Below are 20,111 nucleotides of genomic sequence, written 5' to 3' on the forward strand. Positions count from 1 at the left end.
CAGTCGCCCCCCTCCCCCCTGTACAATAGTCTTCGAACAGGTCAATCACTTAAACCTCCTCGATAGAGCACACTTCTAGAGCATTGAAGAGGAAATCTTTGGGATCCTCTCAAAAAGACTCTAGAAAGTGGTCTTCAAGTCTTCTGGATAGAGAATCCACCTCAAAGAGATGGTCTTAGATTCAGACACTCATTTTGGCACCTACTGATTTTCTGACAAGGCTGCAGGTACTCTGACCACCAGCAAGTGTAAGGTCTCTAAGGGTTCCAGCTCAGGAAGATCTGTGCCATCAGGTGATAGGAGTGGCAGAGAGAAGATGACCAGCTCTTCTAAATTGGTACTGACAGAGTCTACTAGGACCTCAGTACCCAGCACTTCAGCTCCACAAAAGACCAGACTGACACCTTCTGGTCATTCATCGAAGAGCGAGAGACCTTTTGGTACTGTCGGTGCCTTCTGCCACAGTTACCTCTGCCCAACTTGCCTCATCGGTACCATACGCTCTTTGGTACTGCAGGAGTTTTGATTTTCTTGGGACTTGGTAGTAACAAACACTCAAATCTCCCGTTTGGCATCAACCCATTCCCAGTACCAGTCACTTCTCATTCCCAGAGATTTGCCCATTACTGATGGAGTTTATACCTATCTCTACCAAGTGAAGAGGAAGATGAGGAGGAGGAGGACGATGGGGACTCTTAATCATTTTCTCACATTTCTGGCTGGGGCTTTCCCTTCCATTATCAAGGAACTTGCTTTCCTGAGACCTCTAAGGTGCTGGACTATCCTCGTGAGAGATGCGCTCCACCATGCTGCTATGGAGACAGTTGGGTGCCTGCACCCATGCCTTATATACCACCTCAGTAACTATACTGTGACCCTTGAACCCAAACAGCAATTCTCCAGGGCCCCTAGTTTTTCTTGCCAGGAGAAGAGCAGACATTCCCCCCCCCCGCCAGCCTCTCTGTCTATGGTTCCTGATCCACAAGAGGAGATCATGGAGGGGCAGGAAGCAAGATTAGACAAAGAAATTGCCCCTACCACTAATATCTCTTCTTCCTCCTTAGATGAAGCTGTCATGCCTTCTCCATCATCCTTGTTTGATGATTTTAAGCAGTTCCAGGGCCTTTTTAAAAGGATAATGGCCCCCTTGCAAATTCCACTGGTGGAGGTTAGAGAGTTCCACATAAATTATGTGATATTCTGCATACTTCATCATCTGCTCGCATTGCACTATCTGTTTGTGAGGCCTTGTTAGACCCTGAAAAAATAATTGGGCATCTCCTAACCACAGTACCATCCACCCATAAGAGGACAGACAAAAAATTGTGTTCTGTCCAAGGACTCTGAATTTTTATTTTTCGCACCCATCCCCCAACTCTCTTGTGGTTGATGCTGTGAATAAACATGGCTGACAATACCAGGCTAAATTGACACCATATGATAAAGATTTAACACATCTTGATTTATTTGGCTGTAAGTCGTACACATTGGCTACCTTACAATTTAGGATTGCCCATTATCAAATCCTCAAGGTGAAATACAGCTATACTAACCATTCAAAGTTAAATGCCTTTATTGAGCATCTTCCAACAAACCAGAAGAAGCAATGCCAGGTGATCATCACAGAGAGCCAATTGTGCTTTAGAGCCACCTTGTGCTCTCTCTGGAAATTTACACAAAAAAGAAATTTTGATAGGTCCCAGGTGGCAGAGAGATCTGATCCCTCCCAGAATCATTATGAACCTGAACATAAGTGGCAATGGTTCCAGAAGAAGAGGCCAACAGCTTCTCGGGCATCAACCTCACAACCCACAATTTCGAAACACTAGATTTGACTGATTAAACATAAGAGCGGCCATACTGGGTCAGACCAATGGTCCATCTAGCCCAGTGTCCTGTCTTCTGTCAGTGGCCGATGCCAGGTGCTTCAGAGGGAATGAACAGGACAGGTAATCATCAAGTTAGGGGAAACCCATGTTAGTGTTAAGTGACTTATTTGCAAGAGCTTCAGACAGTGGACCAAAAAGGAGCAGGGCATTTGTCTCCAAATGCTCCTTGCGGAGTCAACCCTTGCACTAGCCTCAGAGCTGACCATATCGGACTCTGCTCATAGCACTGTGGCCTTGGTGCGCAGCATGCCGCCAGCACCGGTCTCAGTCCGGCCCCGATTCCCATCCTTGATACTGGCTAAAAGGCAAAGAGAGACTGGGAGGAGACATTCTCCTATGTCCCGTAAATGGAAGGAGAGAGCTGGAGGAAAGCAAGGACCCACACAGGGCAGCTCTTCCCCTCTGGACAGAAGTCGGGCCCTGACTCCCACTGAATGACTGAGCCCACTTCAAGACCCTCCTCCCACCTCGGGGAGTAGCAGAGGCACTTCACACCTGGTGGTGGCATCCATACCTGAGGCCTTTCAGGCCACTAAGGACATTCTGTGCCTGCCGGTGCTGCCCATACTGTCCAGTGAGGTGCCCCGTTCCAGGGGTAAACCTGCATTGGGACCCTTTCAATGGTCCCCATCAGTGCAGCACTGCTCCCCGCCACAGGGGTTGCCCCCTCAGAACATGCCTGAACACTGGCCCCCGGACATGGGTCAGCTTGCCTGCCAGAGTTCCCGGTGTCAGTCCCTGGACTCCAGGCAGTGTTCTTCGGGCTTGAGGCATCGATCGTGCTACCATTTGTTCTCTAGTCTGTGCCCAGAGTGTTCTCAAAAGTTCTTTCTGTGGTAACAGCTCATCTTCACAAACAAGGAACTCTGATTTTCCCATATTTCAGTGATTGCTTGCTCAAAGGGCAGTCCTTCAATGAAGCTTCGATGGCCACTCAGGGCTGTAGACCTATTTCTCAGACTGGGACTACAATTAAACATCCAAAAGTTCACCTTAACTCTAGTACAACGACTGGAGTTCGTAGGAGCTTACCTCAATGCAGTAACAGCCAAAGCATTCCTCCCTTCTTACAAGTTCATAGCCCTGGCCACTTTAGTCACTACAGTTCAAGTCAGCCCTCAAACATTGGCCAGAACTTGTTTTCAGCTATTGGGACATATGGCGTCTGGCACCTTTGTAATAAATCATGGTACGCTTCACATGTGCTGCATCCATAGGTAGCTCAGAACTGTGTACTCACCAAGCAAACAGTTTAAACAAACTGCTCTTCATGCCTTCAGTAGTCAATAAATGCCTCGACTGGTGGAAGAACCCTCACAATGGTTTCACAAGGATCCTCTTCACTCAGCCGTCTCCAACATCAGTAATAAGGAGGCATCCTTACTGGGATGGGGAGCTAATCTAGACACTAACACTGTTCAAGGCAGATGGCAGTCTCCCAAGTCTACTCTCCACGTCAACTTGTTGGAATTCAGAGCAGTCAGAAATGTCTGTATCCATTTCCTCCCACAGATTAGGGGCAAATACATAAAAATCCCGATGGACAATGTGTCAATGCATATTTTTCATAAACCGCCAAGCGGGAGTGAGATCACCTTCCCTCTGTGTCAAAGCAGTGGGATTTTGGAATTGGTGCATACAAAACCAGATCAGCAGCTTACCTTTTGGGCATACAGTGGATGTCCTAAGCAGACATTTCTCACAAGATCACGAATGGGAGATAGATCCCACTATACTCCACCACATATTTCAATGTGGCATCCCACAGATAGACCTGTTTGCCAAGAAGTGGACAGTTGTGATTTTCAGCAGAGATGAAAATCTTAACTTTGGCCATAACAGCACTAAACTCTTGAATGTAACTTGGTCAAGCCTTGACCCAGGTTCTGAAGCTCTATTGTGTTAAGAGGCTTTCTATATTCCAGATTGCAATAATGTTATAACTGAGTTATTGACACTTATTTGTAGGATAAACTGAATCTGAAACATTTAGTACTAAATTCTGCTCTTGCTTACACATCTTTGTGAACTGAGAATAAGTTCCATGACTTCAATTGAGTTTAACTGGTGTTTTTAGAGCACAATTAGAAAATGAGAAGAAAAAAAGGGAAATAGCAGAAAAGGAAAAGGAAAGAATAGAGCGTGAAAAAGAAGAATTAATGGAGCGCTTACGGCAAATTGAAGAACAGACAATGAAGGCCCAAAAAGGTAAACTCATTCATCATGTAATCCCTTTTATTTCAATCCTTGCAGAAGTGTTGAATAGTTTAATTCCATAATTTAGGATTGTTTATAAAAATTACAAAACTTAATGACATTGTTATTAATGGACATTTTTGTATACAGTTTTGATTTTAACATTCACTGACATTTGTAGTTCAAACACTGCAGCATCTTTTTTAGAAGTTGAATTATATGCCACTTAAATTGTGTACTGTTGAATTGTTTAAAACAATGTATAATTTCACTTAAAATGATGTATAATTTTCTGTATTCTTAGCTGCACATTTGTAGAATCTTTGTGTCATAGGTATATAGGGCAAGCTGCACTTCGGAACCCTTTTAGTTCCTCTCAAGGACACCCCTTTGTGGATAGGTTTCACTACCTTCACCCCATCTAGGTGCAACCATGCAGTTCTACCAGTGGTGAAAGTTAGTTAAAGGACTTACTGGTACTCTGGAGTGCTGAGGAGGAGGAGGGGCCTCAACCAGAAGAGGCGTAGCCTCTACCAGAAGAGACTGGGGCCTTTAAATCCCAGGGCTTTTAAATCAGGATTTAAAAGGCCAGGACTCCAGCTGAAGCTGGGAGTCCGGGGCCCTTTAAATCACCCTGGAGCTACCAGCTGCAGAGGCGGCTGGGAGCCCTGGGGTTTAGGCAGGGGTGAGAGTAATTTACATTTGTTACCCATATGTTCTAATCGCAAGCAACAGACCTCTCCTACATACTTCATGGATCCCTCCCATTGCATGACATAGATATCGAAAATAAAGCTACTACTACCAGTACTGTCTGTAATAAAACTTTAATATTGGAATAAGCCTGAAAAAGTGAAAACTCACTGTCACATTTTTCTCCATGTCCTCCCTCCTCCTGCAGCCAGGCTGCAGATGGGGCTAGGCTCCGCGCTTCCCCTCCACCCCCAGCACTCAGCAGCGGCTGCAGCGGCTCGCCTCTAGCTTGCAGCAGGGGAACTGGCTGAGGGAGAAGTCTGCCCAGGATGCCTGCTGCCTGCATAAAAACAGTTTAAACTCAGCTGTTCCCTCCACGGTTCAGCCTGTGGGATTAGGAGCTGTTTCTGGCATCCTTGTTAATTTCACTCACAGCTGTTGTGGGGTGGGGTGTGTGACGATGGCGGGGGCAGTTATTCGAGTGCTTGCTCATATTGATTCCAATTAGGTGTGCGCACACCGCGTGCACGTTCGTCGGAAGATTTTTACCCTAACAACACTCGCTGGGTCAGCTGGGTCGCCCCCTAGAGTGGCACCACCATGGCGCCGGATATATACCCCTGCCGACACAACGGCCCTTCAGTTCCTTCTTACCACCCGCGTCGGTCGTTGGAACAGTGAAGCGTGGCTTAGCTGATCTCCACTTCCCTAGCTACTCGTAGTTCTCTTACTAATTTTTGTGTATATAGTTATAATGTCTATAGTTGTAGTTAGTTTTATTCGTTCTATAATATAGTTAGTGTATATAGTTGACAGGGGTTCAGGGATTAGCCCCTTCCCCGCACTCAGTATCGGGGCCCATGCCCGGTTCACCTGGCTTCAAACCGTGCTCGGCCTGCCACAAGCCGATGCCAACAGGAGATCCCCATGACTCCTGTCTTAAGTGCCTTGGGGAATCCCATCTCTCGGATAAGTGCCGGATCTGTAAGGCCTTTAAGCCGAGGACGAAGAAGGAGCGGGACTTTCGTCTCAATGCTGGAGAGCACATCCATGGCGAGGGAGCTGATTGCGCTGACAGAGTCTGTGCTGCCTCAACCCCCGGCACCGCCGGTGCAGGTTATACAATCGATTGGCAAGCCTGCCCTGCTGAGACCATCCTCGGTCGGCACCACCGAGAGGCATCGATCACGATTGCGGTCCCGCCGGTGCTTTCAGTCCTGTCACCGATTCCGGTCCTGATGCCACTCGCAGTCCTGGCACTGCTATCCATCTTGGTACCGGTCGCACTCGCGGCACCGTTCAGCGTCCCATTCGCCAACTCGGTACTCTCGGCACCGATCCAGCTCCTGGCACCATTCCCGGCACCGTGACTCTCACAACCACTCCAGACATCAAGCGTCGATCTCAGTCGACCTCCCGGCACCACTCTGGTCGCAGGTCCCAGTCTCGTTCCCGGTACCGGTATGCCACCCAGTACCGCTCTCCGATGACGCAGAGAGAGATATCTTTTTGAGATGGAGACCCTTCCCAGGGCATTTCAGCTCTTCCATGGCCGTCTCAACACACATCGGTGTCATCTCGCGCGGACAGTGCTTCCTATGCACAGGACCGTGACTCAGATGTGCCCAGCCAAGTCTTCCAGGAGACCCAGGCCCAAGAACAAGACCTCATCAGTGGTCATTTTGGACATCTTGGGCATATCACCAAGCCCAAGGTGCGCCTCCAGTGCCATCACGCTCCGTAACATTGGAACACCGGGTGCCGGACGTGACGGTCAGCCACCCCCCTCCTGCCGGTACGGAGGAAGCTTCCATGCAATCAACAGACTCTCAGGTCCCACGAACAGGAGCCCGCGCAGGACCCTCTTGTCCCTGGCCTTTCCTCTTCCTCCTCTCCTGATGAAGCGGTGGTGGGGCCCTCCTCCTCGAGCCCTCCTCCAATTGACCTGAGGGCACATCAGGACCTCCTGAGACGCGTGGCCCTGAATATGAATCTTCAGGTGGAGGAGGTCCCGGAGACAGAGGACCCGGTGGTGGATATTTTGTCAGCTGACAGCCCCACAAGAGTGGCCTTGCCATTCATTCGTACGATCCAGGCAAATGCCGATACCATCTGGCAGTCTCCAGCCTCTATTCCACCCACGGCCAGGGGAGTTGAGCAGAAGTACATGGTACCCTCTAAGGGGTACGAGTACCTGTATGTGCACCCTGCTCCCTTGTCGTGCAATCAGTCAACGAAAGGGAGCGCCATGGCCAGCAAGCTCCGGCTCCAAAATCAAAGGAGTCTAGGCGCATGGACTTATTGGGCCGCAAGGTATACTCTGCGGGGACCCTCCAACTCAGGGTGGCAAACCAGCAAGCCCTGCTTAGCCGGTACAACTATAACACCTGGGCGGCGGTTGGAAAATTCACGGAGTTAGTCCCCCAAGACTCCCGTCAAGAGTTTGCTGCCCTTTTGGAGGAAGAGAAGAAGGTGGCGAGAACTTCTCTCCAGGCCTCACTGGATGTAGCAGACTCCGCAGCCAGAACTCTGGCCTCAGGTATTGTCATGAGGCGAATATCATGGTTTCAGGTGTCAGGCCTTCCACCTGAACTGCAACACACAATACAGGACTTGCCCTTCGATGGCCAAGGCTTATTTTCTGAAAAAACTGGTCCTTTAGGCTTTGCAGCCAAGGGTAACAGGGTGATCATGCGCTCACTCGGGATGCACACACCGATGACTCAGCGCAGATCCTTCCATCCCCAACCTCACTGCCCTTACCCCTCGCCTAGGCCACGACAGGACTTCGGCAGAAGGCGTGGCCGAGGCAATCGCAGATGGCAGTCGGGACCCCAAGGGGGTCGGAATCAGGGTCCCTCCAAACCACCCGCGGGACCCAAACCAAACTTTTGAAGGCACGCCCGAGGACGGCATACCGGTTGTTTCCCAGGATCCTTCCCCTCCTTTTTACAACCGCCTCTCCCTTTTCCTCCCTGCGTGGACCCAACTAACTTCGGATTGTTGGGTCCTACGCACGGTAGAATTCAGATACCACCTCCAGTTTATTTTGCCCCTCCCATCCGCCATCCTTGTCCTTCTTCAGGGACCCCTCTCACGAGCAATTCTTCTTGCAAGAGGTACAGATGCTCCTTGCCATGGGAGCTATAGAGGAGGTACCGAAGGACTCGAGGGGCAAGGGTTTCTATTCCCGCTATTGCCTAATCCCCAAGGTGAAGGGAGGTCTCAGGCCTATCCTAGACCTGCGAGGACTCAACAAGTTCATGATAAAGTTGAAGTTCGCATGGTATCCCTGGGGACCATCATCTCATGCTTGGATCCCGGATACTGGTATGCCGCCCTTGATATAAAGGACACGTATTTTCACATTGCCATTTACCTTCCGCACAGACGGTACCTCCGGTTTGTGGTCAACCGTCACCATTTCCAATTTACAGTCCTTCCTCTACAGCCCCGCGAGTATTTACAAAATGCATGGCTGTAATCGCCACCTCCCTCCGTTGTCATCGGATACACGTCTTCCTGTATCTTGACGATTGGCTCACTCGAGGGGCCTCTGAGACCCAAGTCACCCGTCATGTGGGCATCGTCAAGGACCTATTCGAGCGACTAGGCCTGATGATCAACATAGAAAAATCCACTCTTGTTCCCACACAGAGTAGAATTCATTGGGGCCATTCTGGACTCCAGTCTCTCCAGGGCCTGCTTACCACAGCCTCGGTTTCAGGCGATGGTATCAATTATACAAGGCCTACAAAACTTCCCGACAACTTCGGCTCGCACTTGTCTCGGCCTCCTGGGTCACATGGCTGCCTGCACATTCGTGACCAAACAGTCCAGACTACGTCTTCGTCCCCTTCCAACTTGGCTCTCCTCGGTGTACCACCCGGGCAGAGACAGTATAGACACGATCCTCACGATCCCCTCGGACATCCTAGGCTCCCTGGACTGGTGGTTGACGCTCTCCCTGGTCTGTGCAGGGATGCCATTCCATCCGCCTCAACCTTCAGTGACCCTGACAACGGACGCGTCATCTCTCGGCTGGGGTGCCCACCTCGAACATCTCTGCACTCAAGGCCTTTGGTCAACTCAGGAACTGGCCTTGCACATTAATGTCCAGGAGCTGAGAGCAGTCCGCATGGCATGCCAGGCGTTTCAAGGGCAGTTACAAGGCCGTTGTGTCTCAGTGTTCACAGACAACACAACGGCTATGTTTTACATAAACAAGCAGGGAGGAGCATGTTCCTCCCCCCTTTGTCAGGAAGCTATTCAACTCTGGGACTTCTGCATAGCCCACTCAATAGACCTGGTAGCATCTTTTCTCCCAGGGGTTCTGAACACTCTGGCGGATCAACTCAGCAGATCCTTCCTGTCTCACGAGTGGTCGATTTCGTCCGGAAGTTATCCATTCTGTTTTCCGGAAGTGGGGCTTTCCCCGGATAGACTTCTTCGCCTCCCGCGAGAACAGGAAATGCCAGACGTTCTGCTCCTTCCAAGGTCTCTCCCAGGGCTCGATCTCAGACGCATTTCTGATACCATGGATGAGCCATCTTTTTTACGCATTCCCACTATTCCTGCTGGTTCACAGGGTCCTGCTCAAGCTCCGCAGAGTCAGCCCACCTCATCATGATCGCTCCCGCCTGGCCGAGGCAACACTGATACACCATGTTGCTCAACCTCTTGATAGCCAACCCAATCCCTCTACCTCTTTGCCCAGGCCTGATAACTCAGGACCACGGCAGACTTCACCACCCAGACCTGCAGTCTCTTCACCTCACAGCATGGTTACTGCATGGTTAAGCCAGTCTGAGTTACATTTCTCTGCCTCAGTGCAACAAGTGCTCCTGGGTAGTAGGAAACCTTCCACTAGGTTAACATATCTGGCCAAGTGGAAGCGCTTCTCCTGCTGGTGTGACCAATGTAATGTTACTCCCACCGAGGTTCCAGTCCCTACCATCCTGGACTACCTCTGGTCTCTCTAAAACAGCATGGCCTAGCGGTATCTTCATTGAAGGTGCACTTGGCGCCATCTCTATCTTCCACCCAGGAAAGAGCGGCCACTCGGTGTTCTCTCACTCCATGGTTTCGAGGTTCCTCAAGGGCTTGGAGTGATTATACCCACAGGTATGTCGCCCCGCCCCAACTTGGGACCTCAGCCTAGTTCTAGCCAAACTTATGACTGCTCCCTTCGAGCCGCTAGCAACCTGCTCGCTGCTGAACCTGTCCTGGAAGACAGTCTTCCTCGTAGCCATTACATCGGCAAGACGAGTTTCCAAGCTTCGGCCTCTCACAGTGGACCCCCCGTATACAGTGTTTCATAAGGACAAGGTACAGTTGCAGCTACATCCGGCCTTCCTCCCTAAAGTGATATCGGCCTTTCATATCAACCAGGATGTCTTCCTTCCGGTCTTCTTCCCGAAGCCACACTCATTACACCGGGAGCAGCAAATGCACTCCCTAGACGTCCGTAGGGCGCTTGCATTTTATATCGAGAGAACAAAGCCCTTTCGTAAAACACCACAACTCTTCGTTGCGGTGGCAGACCGGATGAAGGGCCTACCTGTCTCCTCCCAGAGGATTTCATCTTGGGTAACATCATGCATCCGCACCTGCTATGACTTGGCTCATGTTCCAATGAACCACCTTACCGTCCATTCTACCAGGGCCCAGGCTTCATCTGCCGCTTTCCTGGCTCATGTACCCATCCAGGAAATATGTTGGGCAGCTACCTAGTCCTCGGTCCACACCTTTGCATCACATTACACATTGGTTCAACAGTCCAGAGATGACGCTGCATTTGGATCAGCAGTTCTACATTCTGCAACATCTCACTCTCTGACCCTACCATCTAGGTAAGGCTTGGGAGTCACCTAATTGGAATCGATATGAGCAAGCACTCGAAGAAGAAAAGATGGTTAGTCACCTTTGTAACTGTTGTTCTTCGAGATGTGTTGCTCATATCCATTCCAAACCCGCCCTCCTTCCCCTCTGTTGGAGTAGCCGGCAAGAAGGAACTGAAGGGCCATTGGGTCGGCAGGGGTATATATCCGGCGCCACTCCAGGGGGCGACCCAGCCGACCCACCGAGCCTAACACCGAGATTGTTAGGGTAAAAACCTTCCGACAAACGTGCATGCGGCGCGCGCACACCTAATTGGAATGGATATGAGCAACACATCTCGAAGAACAACAGTTACAAAGATGAGTAACTGTCTTTTGTTTTCTGCCCCCTGGATGAGTTGATCTCCAAAAGTATAATACACAAAAAATACAATCAAAATCAGGAACCATTTCCAAGTTCAAATATATCCCATTCTCTCCCCAGCAGAGGATCATGGTTGTGATGACCAAACTGCTTGCAGATCCTCTTTGAAATGTTACTGTTTAAAATTTAAAAAAAAGAAAAGAAAAGGAAACTATGGAGAACATGGTGAGAAGATGTGTCATGATGATCGGGGTTTATTTTGGGCAAAGCAATTTTGCTAAAGTAGCTAAAGATTCACAGGGAAAGCAAAAAGCCCTGATAGAAAAACCACAAAGGGATTGGAGGGGAAAACTGGATATTCAGGGAAGTTATTGTGCCTCCTTTGAAAGAAACTGTAGTTTTCATTCTATCCTCTTTATATATAGAATTAAACAGCTGAAATGTCTTTAGGACATAGGGATGCGATCTCAGATCTCTTTATTTTGTCAGTGTCCTATAGAGTGCTGAGGATGAAATTGACAAAACTTTCTCTAAGTATCTTGTATATTTCATGAAGGCTATTCCAGTTGTCCTTCATTCACCCCTGCCTTCCCCTACTACTAGCCACCCATTGGTGTGCCCCCTGCACCCTTTTATGTGCCTGGAAGAGAGATTAAATAATCCTTGATATCTGACTTCCAAGGAAATAGAGAGGGTCCAGGGAAAGTGGGGCACTGGTGGACATGGTGCAGCGCAGCCCCTTGCCCCTCTGGCAAGCTAGAGGGGAGCCACTGCAGCCCCTGCTGAGTGCCAGGTAGGAGGAGGGGAAGCAGGGAGCTTCGCCCAGTCCGCAGCCTGGCTAGAGGAGGACGGAGGAGAAAAACCAATGTGACAGCGAGTTCTTTTTCCCTTCTACTGGCTTTTATTAGCTCTGGATTTAAGCTATGCAGCCAAATGCCTATTGTATTTTTTGTGTATTATAGTATTGGAGATCTCATCCAGGGGGCAGAAAAGAACTGCCTCTGCCATGGTCTCTCTCTCTGTCTCTCTCACACTCACTCACTCACTCACTTGCGCGCGCACACACCTGTGAGTGAAATTAACAAGGATGCCAGAAACCGCTCCTAATCACCAGGCTGAACCTCGCAGGCAACAGCTGAGTTTAAACTGTTTTTATGCATGCAGCAGGCATCCTGGGCAGGCTTCTCCCTCAGCCAGTCCCCCTGCTCCCTGCTGCAAGCTAGAGGGGAGCTGCTGCAGCCCCTGCTGAGTGGAGGGGATGCAGAGCCTAATTGCATCTGCAGCCTGGCTGGAGGAGGAGAGGGAGAGAAACAACAGACAAATGTGACAGTGACTTTTCTCTTTCCAAACTTTTATTAACTCTGAGTTTAAGCTGTTTGTTATGCAGCTAACAGAGATGAAAGTAAGCCGGCACTGAATGCTGCACTTTCTTGCCAGTACGCTACTGCACCTTTTCTTACCAGTACGCCATACCGGCCCTTACGGGCTTACTTTCACCTCTGAGTCCTACCACTTTTAGACTGGTTCTTGGGGCTGCAATCCCCTGTTTACTAACCACGTTAATCTGACAAACCCAATTGTATTTGGCAACTGTAAGCTCCTTTCCTCTGAGAGCCTGTGACAGCAGCTGATTAAAGTGACTCAAAACAGCTTAAAGAAACAAAGCATTATTTATGCACCCAAAGGTACCTAACATGCAGAGCAAAGGGATATAACAAATGTCTGTACATTTTTCCCCTTACCTGAACACTAACCTTTCACTGAAAACTTTCCTGCCCAGCTACTCCATCTCTAAGCTGGAAGAGACAGCCTGCTTGCTGTAGTTTCTTTTTCTTAGTGTCTCTGTCTTCTTTGGGCTGCAGCTGACAAGCTGCTCAGCCCCACAGTCTTTCCTAGGCCAGCATCTTTAAGGTTTTATTCTGACCTAGACTCAAGTCTGGGAAGAATAAACCCTATCAGCCTGGATGAAGCCTTATCTCACTGAATGAGCCATTTTTTAATTCTTTTATTCTCATGGATAAAAGAGTGTGGCCCTTAGCCTTATTTTCTGCACGTGATTCAAACCCTGCTCTGAAGACAGAATTATTAATTTTTTCATAGGCTTTTCTGTGAGGCTTACCACTAGTGTATCTGTATGCTTCACAAACATTAATCTCCACAAGACCTGTTAGGTGGTGGTATTATCTCAATTTTACAGGTGGGGGACTGAGGCAGAGAGAAAGTTAAGGTCAAATGTATGTACTAAATTTGGGTGTCCAATTTCAGATGCCTAGGACCTGATTTTGCAGAGTACTTACCATTACCTTTATATGCTGAAAGTGCAGCACCTATTGATTTCAGTTGCAGCTGAGAATTCTCAGTATTTTTGCAAATCATAACCCTAGCATCTCAGTTGGGGCACCCAGAAAATGAGGAACACAATTCACCACCATTTAAATAACTTACAGTTTGGGTACTTATTGACTTCATAGAGAATATAAACTTTGATACATTTACATTTATCAGTACAAAAACCAACTAACAGTGTCTTCTGTGAACCTTCCTTTGGACAGAGCTGGAAGAACAGACAAGAAAAGCTCTAGAACTGGATCAAGAACGAAAGCGAGCAAAAGAGGAAGCAGAGCGCCTAGAAAAAGACCGTCGAGCTGCAGAGGAGGCAAAAGCTGCTCTAGCCAAACAGGCTGCTGATCAGATGAAGAATCAGGAGCAGCTAGTAAGCAGTTGAAATCAAGCTACAGTTATTTCAACAAGTTGAAAATACAGCCTTTTTGGGTTTGACATTAATTACTTTTTTGTTGAAAGAAACAGATACTCTTCCTTAATGGAACATAGGTACCTGTAAGTTACCCTGAACATTAGTTTCCGGCTTTGATAAGCAGATTGATACCTTTTACATAAGTGGCAATCACAATAGTTTGACCTGTTCATTATTAATAATAAATTTAAAATGCCAACAAGTATATGGAATTGATACTGAAATATGTTACTCATAACATGTAGTGACATCCTTTGTAGGTTTTCCCATAGTCAGTTTCCAGGAGACATTGCAGTCCTTTAGTGTCTGGTAACATGCTATGCTCGATTGCTCATTACTGGACCATATTACGCTTGTATTTAAATAAATTGTACATTAAAATTTCAGGGTTAGGTTTTCAGGAGCATTCAATGTTGCTGAATTCTGCTGCCAGTGAAATTAACCATAAAATTCCTGTTGATTTCTTTGGGAGCAGAGTTAGTCAGTGCTGAGCGCTTTTGAAAATCCCACCCAGAATGTAGAAGTATTTTTTCATAATAACTAAAATTACCTGTATAGGTGGCATAGTCTGCTATCATAGAGATCATTGTTGAGAAGTTGCCAGAATATGGCTATCTCCCACTGTATTGCTACTCACAGCAAAAAATAAGATTTGGGGGCGGGAATAGAGAAGCCATAGTATGCTTCCCTCACAGATATATCCTATATAGCCACTCTGAAACAAACCTTCCTCCTAATATTTCAGGTTCATCTGGTTGAGAACCAGAATGGCTTCCCTTAGTTTCTTTCACTGTAAGATGGCCAGTCATTTTCATCCCATTGGGAGGCTGAGCTTTCTGTTAAATGGAAAAAAATTAAGCTTAAGAAAATATTATGTTTGACTACAACTACGTAAGTTTTTTCCCTTTTCAATCACTTAAGGTAGAAAGTAAGAAAATATAGTAGGTTGATTCCAGACCCTGGTCTGTACATGCTATATTATAAAGGAACCATAGTTGTCCAGGGAGAATTCCTCCAGTGTAGGAGCAGCCCTACCCTGACCCCCTGCAGTCCGCATCTGTAACAGATAGGGCTGAGAGTGAGAAGGAGGGTTACCATAGCACTGAGGGCTGGTCTTCACTATCAGGGGATTTAGATTTGATTTAGTTGGGCTTGGTCCTGCTTTGAGCAGGGGGTTGGACTAGATGACCTCTTGACGTCTCTTCCAACCCTAATCTTCTATGATTCTGCGAGATCGGCGCTGCTGCAATTGATGCAGCAGGGGTCAATTTAGTGGGTCTTGTGAAGACCCACTAAATCGATGGCAGAACGCTCTCTGGTCAACTCCGGTACTCCAGCCTCTGAGAGGATTAAGGTAAGTCAACGGGAGAGCATCCCCTGTTGATGCAACACAGTGAAGACACCGCGGTAAGTCGACCTAAGCTACGTTGACTCCAGCTATGTTATTCATGTAACTGGAGTACTGTAACTTAGATCAGCTTACCCCAGTAGTGAAGACAAGCTCTGAGATTTTGGGCTGTGGTACCAGCATGTAGGTAGCCCAGGTAAGGCTACTGTAAATGTCAGGATCTCCTGGGCCTGTTCTAATTCATGCCTGGGGCTGTATCAGCCCCAGACAGCTCAGAATCTGGGACATACAAAGGTGACTTAAAGCCCTCTTCACTAGGCCATGCTTCCTGTGAGGTATAGCATAGAATGTCTCCTAGCTCATCTATATTTTTTGTACCTTTTTAAAATAGTACTTTTAGTGATTGAGCTCCTAGTTAATTAATTCTTCTAGCCCAAAGCATAGCAAAGGCTTTGCTCTTCCACTACAGAGCCAAAAATGGGTAGCAAATTAACCTTTCTACTTGTTTAATTCTCTTGTTTTTAGGCAGCAGAACTTGCTGAGTTCACTGCCAAGATTGCACTTCTAGAGGAGGCCAAGAAGAAGAAGGAAGAGGAAGCCTCAGAATGGCAGCACAAAGTAATAAACTCTTATTGTGTATTAAGTTGGGATTTTCAAAGCAGGAAGTTAGGTGTACAATTCCCACTGAAATTTAGTGAGGCTGGGTGCATGTCTGCCTTTGGCTCCTTTGAAAATCCCATCTCAAAAGATCTAGTCCTCCAACTTCTTCAAACCATACAAAATACCAATTTAATTAATTTCGGAATACTGAGTGATTAAATCAATATGGAGAAAAAATACTCTCATCAGAACTCCTTTCTGCTCTGGCTTATATCCTCACAGGTTTCAGTCTATAAATGACTCTGCTAGTGTACAGGAGTGGTTGCCATATATGTAGACATTTATACTATTTTCTTTTTAATTCTTAGATTATTTTTAAATCACTTTGAAGGTGAAACTATATAAATGCTAAGTAGCAGTATTATTTTTTAGGCTTTTGCAGCCCAAGAGGATTTGGAAAAGACCAAAGAAGAACTGAAGACTGTAATGTCTGCTCCACCACCACCACCACCTCCACCACCAGTTATTCCTCCAACAGAGAATGAGCATGATGAACATGATGAGAACAATGCTGAAGCTAGTGCAGAACTGTCTTCTGATGGTGTCATGAACCACAGAAGTGAGGAAGAACGGGTAACAGAGACACAGAAAAATGAACGTGTTAAGAAACAGCTCCAGGTAATGAAGGTTTGTGGTTGCTTTAATGGTATAATTAAGCCTTCAGTTTTTCATTCCTTAATTGCTGAAAATCTTGTGTATTTAAACAGAACGTTTTAGTGAAACTCTGTGTATAGTTTCCTTTGCATATTTTATCACTTACTAGATTTGTAACTAAACAGCACAAAACTGAGTAAATAAGACTTGGAGTAGACTAACATACTCTGTGTGTAGTTTAAAAAGTGCACATACCAGTTTGATGCCGCACTACCACAAATATTTACAATCAAATATTAAAAATGTAAATTCACCTGTAGTACCTGGTAATCCTTAAAACTTAATCCTTTAATTTCTGAACCAAAAATTGTTGTGCCTTACTAACTGGTGTTTTGTCCAGTGAGTATTATTTGGGTTTCTCAGCAGCAACTCACAGTATCTATAAATCTAAAAAGCAAATTAAAAATATAAACCAGTTATGACATAATTTATCTCCATTCAAACGGTTAGACTCTAGAAGGTAATGTTTCATTTTTTTCTGTTCTTTTTTTTTTTTTTAAGTAATCTGTCATTGGACAATTTACTAATACAACATACGGGTACCATTTTTCTATGATGATACTAAAATGAATGTGAGCGCCTATTTTTTCTCAGTATTAGTATTTTACCAATAAACAATATTTTCTGAATTGTGTACATATCCTGTTCATGGTACTCAAGCAGAGAAGTAAATAGCTGCAACCTTTCAGTTAAGTAGAAACTAGAGTAAAGTCAAGCCCTAGCTTCTCCTACCAGACTATGTTCCCTTGCTCTTGTTAGAATTCTCCTCCTGGGATGCTAGAATGTGAAGAACCTTTGTCTACAGGTTTGTTATCTCCTCAGTCTGCATGATGTATCCAACAGCTTCAGCACAGTCGGGTATTTTCACTTTTCTTGAGCACAGCAGGAAGCATTCCTATGGTTGGAATTTAACAAATCCCTGTTCAAGACTGTAGGTCATATGTTGTCAGGAAATCCTTAGTCTTGGTGCTGAGTAGTGAAAAAGCTGAAACTCAAATATTTTATTCCCACAGACACTAAGTTCTGAGTTGGCCCAAGCCAGAGATGAAACCAAGAAAACACAAAATGATGTCCTCCATGCTGAGAATGTTAAAGCAGGTCGTGACAAGTACAAGACTCTTCGACAAATTCGACAAGGCAATACAAAGCAACGTATTGATGAGTTTGAGGCAATGTGAGAGCTGTTATTTTGCATATATGTTCTTCGTAAAGCTGAACCACCAACAGAGAAACGAGCAGGCCTTTGCAGATTTGAAGTTTGCACCCCACTTTGCCAAAGCATTTATACCAGTTTGACTGTGATGGTAAAAAGACAAATTTAGGGGAACCCATTCAACAATAAGGCAATCTGTCTTCTTTGGCTTTTTTGAGGAGAGAGAAGGGAATGGGGGCAGATGGTTTCCCTTGTTTCACATTTTATTTTCCATTTTCATAGTTCGTGCCACTTGTTCTCTTGAAGACTGGCGCTTACTATATCATGGTTGTCAAGTGTGTATGTGTTACCAAAACACAGTCAGAAAGGACATTAGATCTGAACGTAAAATTGATGGATACTATTTCAGTGTGATGCAGTTTGAAATTCGATTTTCCCATGTTGCCACATTTCCTTAGGAGTTTGATATTGCTGACTTTATCATTTTTTCACCAAGGTGAATTCTTTGGGCGTTTCATGTCCTGTCATCATTGATGGTTTTCTTTGCCTACTTGTTCACAAAGGTCTAGATGGCAGGTCGTAGGTTCCAGCAGATGTTTTAAAATGGAACACTACCTGTGGCAGCAGTTGTTGGCAATTGGCCTAAATAAGTATTGTTTTTTTTCACTTTAGATATGTAGAAATGTTCTAATAAAGCAAAGCAAAGAAAAACAAAATACAAGAATCTTGTATCCTGTTTTTTTTAATGATTATTTTAATTGCAATAAGAAAAACCTGGACCTTTCTGGCAAGGGAGCATATGAAAACATCAGTCCCAGGGAGGGGACAGTATCCTACCTCACTACTATATACATGATGACAGGTCCTTCAAACACCATGTAAACTTGAGTGTGTAAATTGACTTTCATCTTCTGATAATACTATAGAAAGATAGGAATCTTTACTCTTAACATTTTGTTTTACTTCAAGATGGATTTATAGTGCTAAATACTGCTTAACCGCCTTTTTGTTGAGTTAAATTATAGAATGATATGATGTACATTAAAACTGTAACCTGTCACTGGTATCTTACAGGAGGGGTGTGGAATGTGTTTGACTTAATGTGTTTATGGGTTTTCTCTGTACCAAATGAAAATTCCTGTAATTGGGGGGGAAAAAAGAGGCTTGTAGCTCCATTTCTCAGTGATGCCTGTGTGTAATTGTTGTTGTATCTGATGTCTAATCATTGTCACTCATTTGTCTCAAACTCTGGAAAAGGAGATTTAAACGAGATTTTTTAATTTTATTTTAGAGGGTCAAATAGTTCATAGAAAGCAAGTCTTTCTTTTAAGAAATTATTTTACAACTGACATGAACTGCAGTTATTCTTCACTTTATAGTACCTTGGTTAGTGTCTAGTTGGAAAAAGCCCTGCTTTCTCTGAGGATGGTTCAGCAACCTTCCATTTGGTATTATGCACTCATAAATTTACACTTATCTATTAAAATATACCATTTTATTAAACATTTTTTTCAGGCACAATAGTTTCAAGTTATTTATGAACAGTTCAGCTGAGCTTTTTTTGATTTTGCTCAGTTAGACACTATGTGGGATGATATCATGAGAAGGGTATAAAGTTGATTTAATATATTTTGGGTTGTGGAGCTAAAAATAGCTGGCTAACCTTGAGAAGACTGGTGTGCAAATGTTGTGCACATGCTTCAAAACACAGGTTGGTGGAAGTTTATTGTTTCTACTTGCAGTGCATTGAAAGAACAGTTTGTGTATCTCAGGCTTCCTGCATTGAAGCATGAGCATTTGAATTTCCAGAGCATTAGAACCACCTGCCATAGCAGATGAAATACTGTGCTTTCAATGGGTTTTTATGGTTTTTCCTGAAATGTGTGCACTAACATTACTACATCAGTTTATCAGTATTGATAAATATCAGTTAAATTTGCTGTTCATAAATCTACGATATATAGATTAGAATTAAAATGGATCTAATCCATTTATAAAGCTGTGTGAATTTTTCTAAATAACCAGGAACAATGATTTGAAATGTGGATTTTCACAATGAACCAGAGTGGTTATTACCAATAGTTGGGAACACTTATTGATGCAGAGATATTATGAATGCATTTAATGAGTACTTGGTGAAGCAAATTTCAACATGCTTTCCCCTTAACATCATGTTTTGTGTTGTACAATTAAGCTACAGTTACATCTGCTATTTTGGATAACATTAATTGGTTAACAATAAAGAGATGCAGTTAATTTCTTTGAGGTCCACTGTTGTTGTTTAATATATTTTACTTTGGCAAACTCATTGCAACAGCTTTTTTTCAGAGCAGTGAATTCTGGATCATCATCAGTCTTAACATTTCACATTGTAGTTAAAGTAAAATAAAAATGGTTTTAAATTAAATTCCCAAAGAACAGTAGTCTGCTTCAGAAATTACTGCCTACAACCGGGAGGAAAAACTGGTGATTGCTGATTCAAGAGAGGATATGAATCATCAGAGTAAATTGACTCTTTTGAGACAAGAAGATAATTTGGCCACATAAGAGCTGCATGGA

At 45.2% G+C, this 20,111-nt stretch overlaps 1 protein-coding gene across 2 annotated transcripts in view; it reads left to right on the forward strand.

The window, feature by feature from the left end:
• The window catches only part of RDX (radixin), a 100,213-nt gene extending 80,401 nt beyond the window's left edge, over positions 1-19,812 (forward strand). For both annotated transcript variants that reach the window (XM_050928005.1, XM_050928012.1), the window contains exons 10-14: positions 3,967-4,097; positions 13,535-13,695; positions 15,611-15,703; positions 16,118-16,363; positions 17,413-19,812. In XM_050928005.1, the coding sequence (XP_050783962.1) occupies positions 3,967-4,097; positions 13,535-13,695; positions 15,611-15,703; positions 16,118-16,363; positions 17,413-17,577 (796 nt within the window). In that variant the 3' untranslated portion in view covers positions 17,578-19,812. The remainder of the gene's footprint in view (positions 1-3,966; positions 4,098-13,534; positions 13,696-15,610; positions 15,704-16,117; positions 16,364-17,412) is intronic.
• Positions 19,813-20,111: the final 299 nt, after the last annotated feature.

The sequence above is a fragment of the Gopherus flavomarginatus genome, chromosome 1 (assembly GCF_025201925.1).
Source record: "Gopherus flavomarginatus isolate rGopFla2 chromosome 1, rGopFla2.mat.asm, whole genome shotgun sequence".
Taxonomy (NCBI): domain Eukaryota; kingdom Metazoa; phylum Chordata; order Testudines; family Testudinidae; genus Gopherus; species Gopherus flavomarginatus.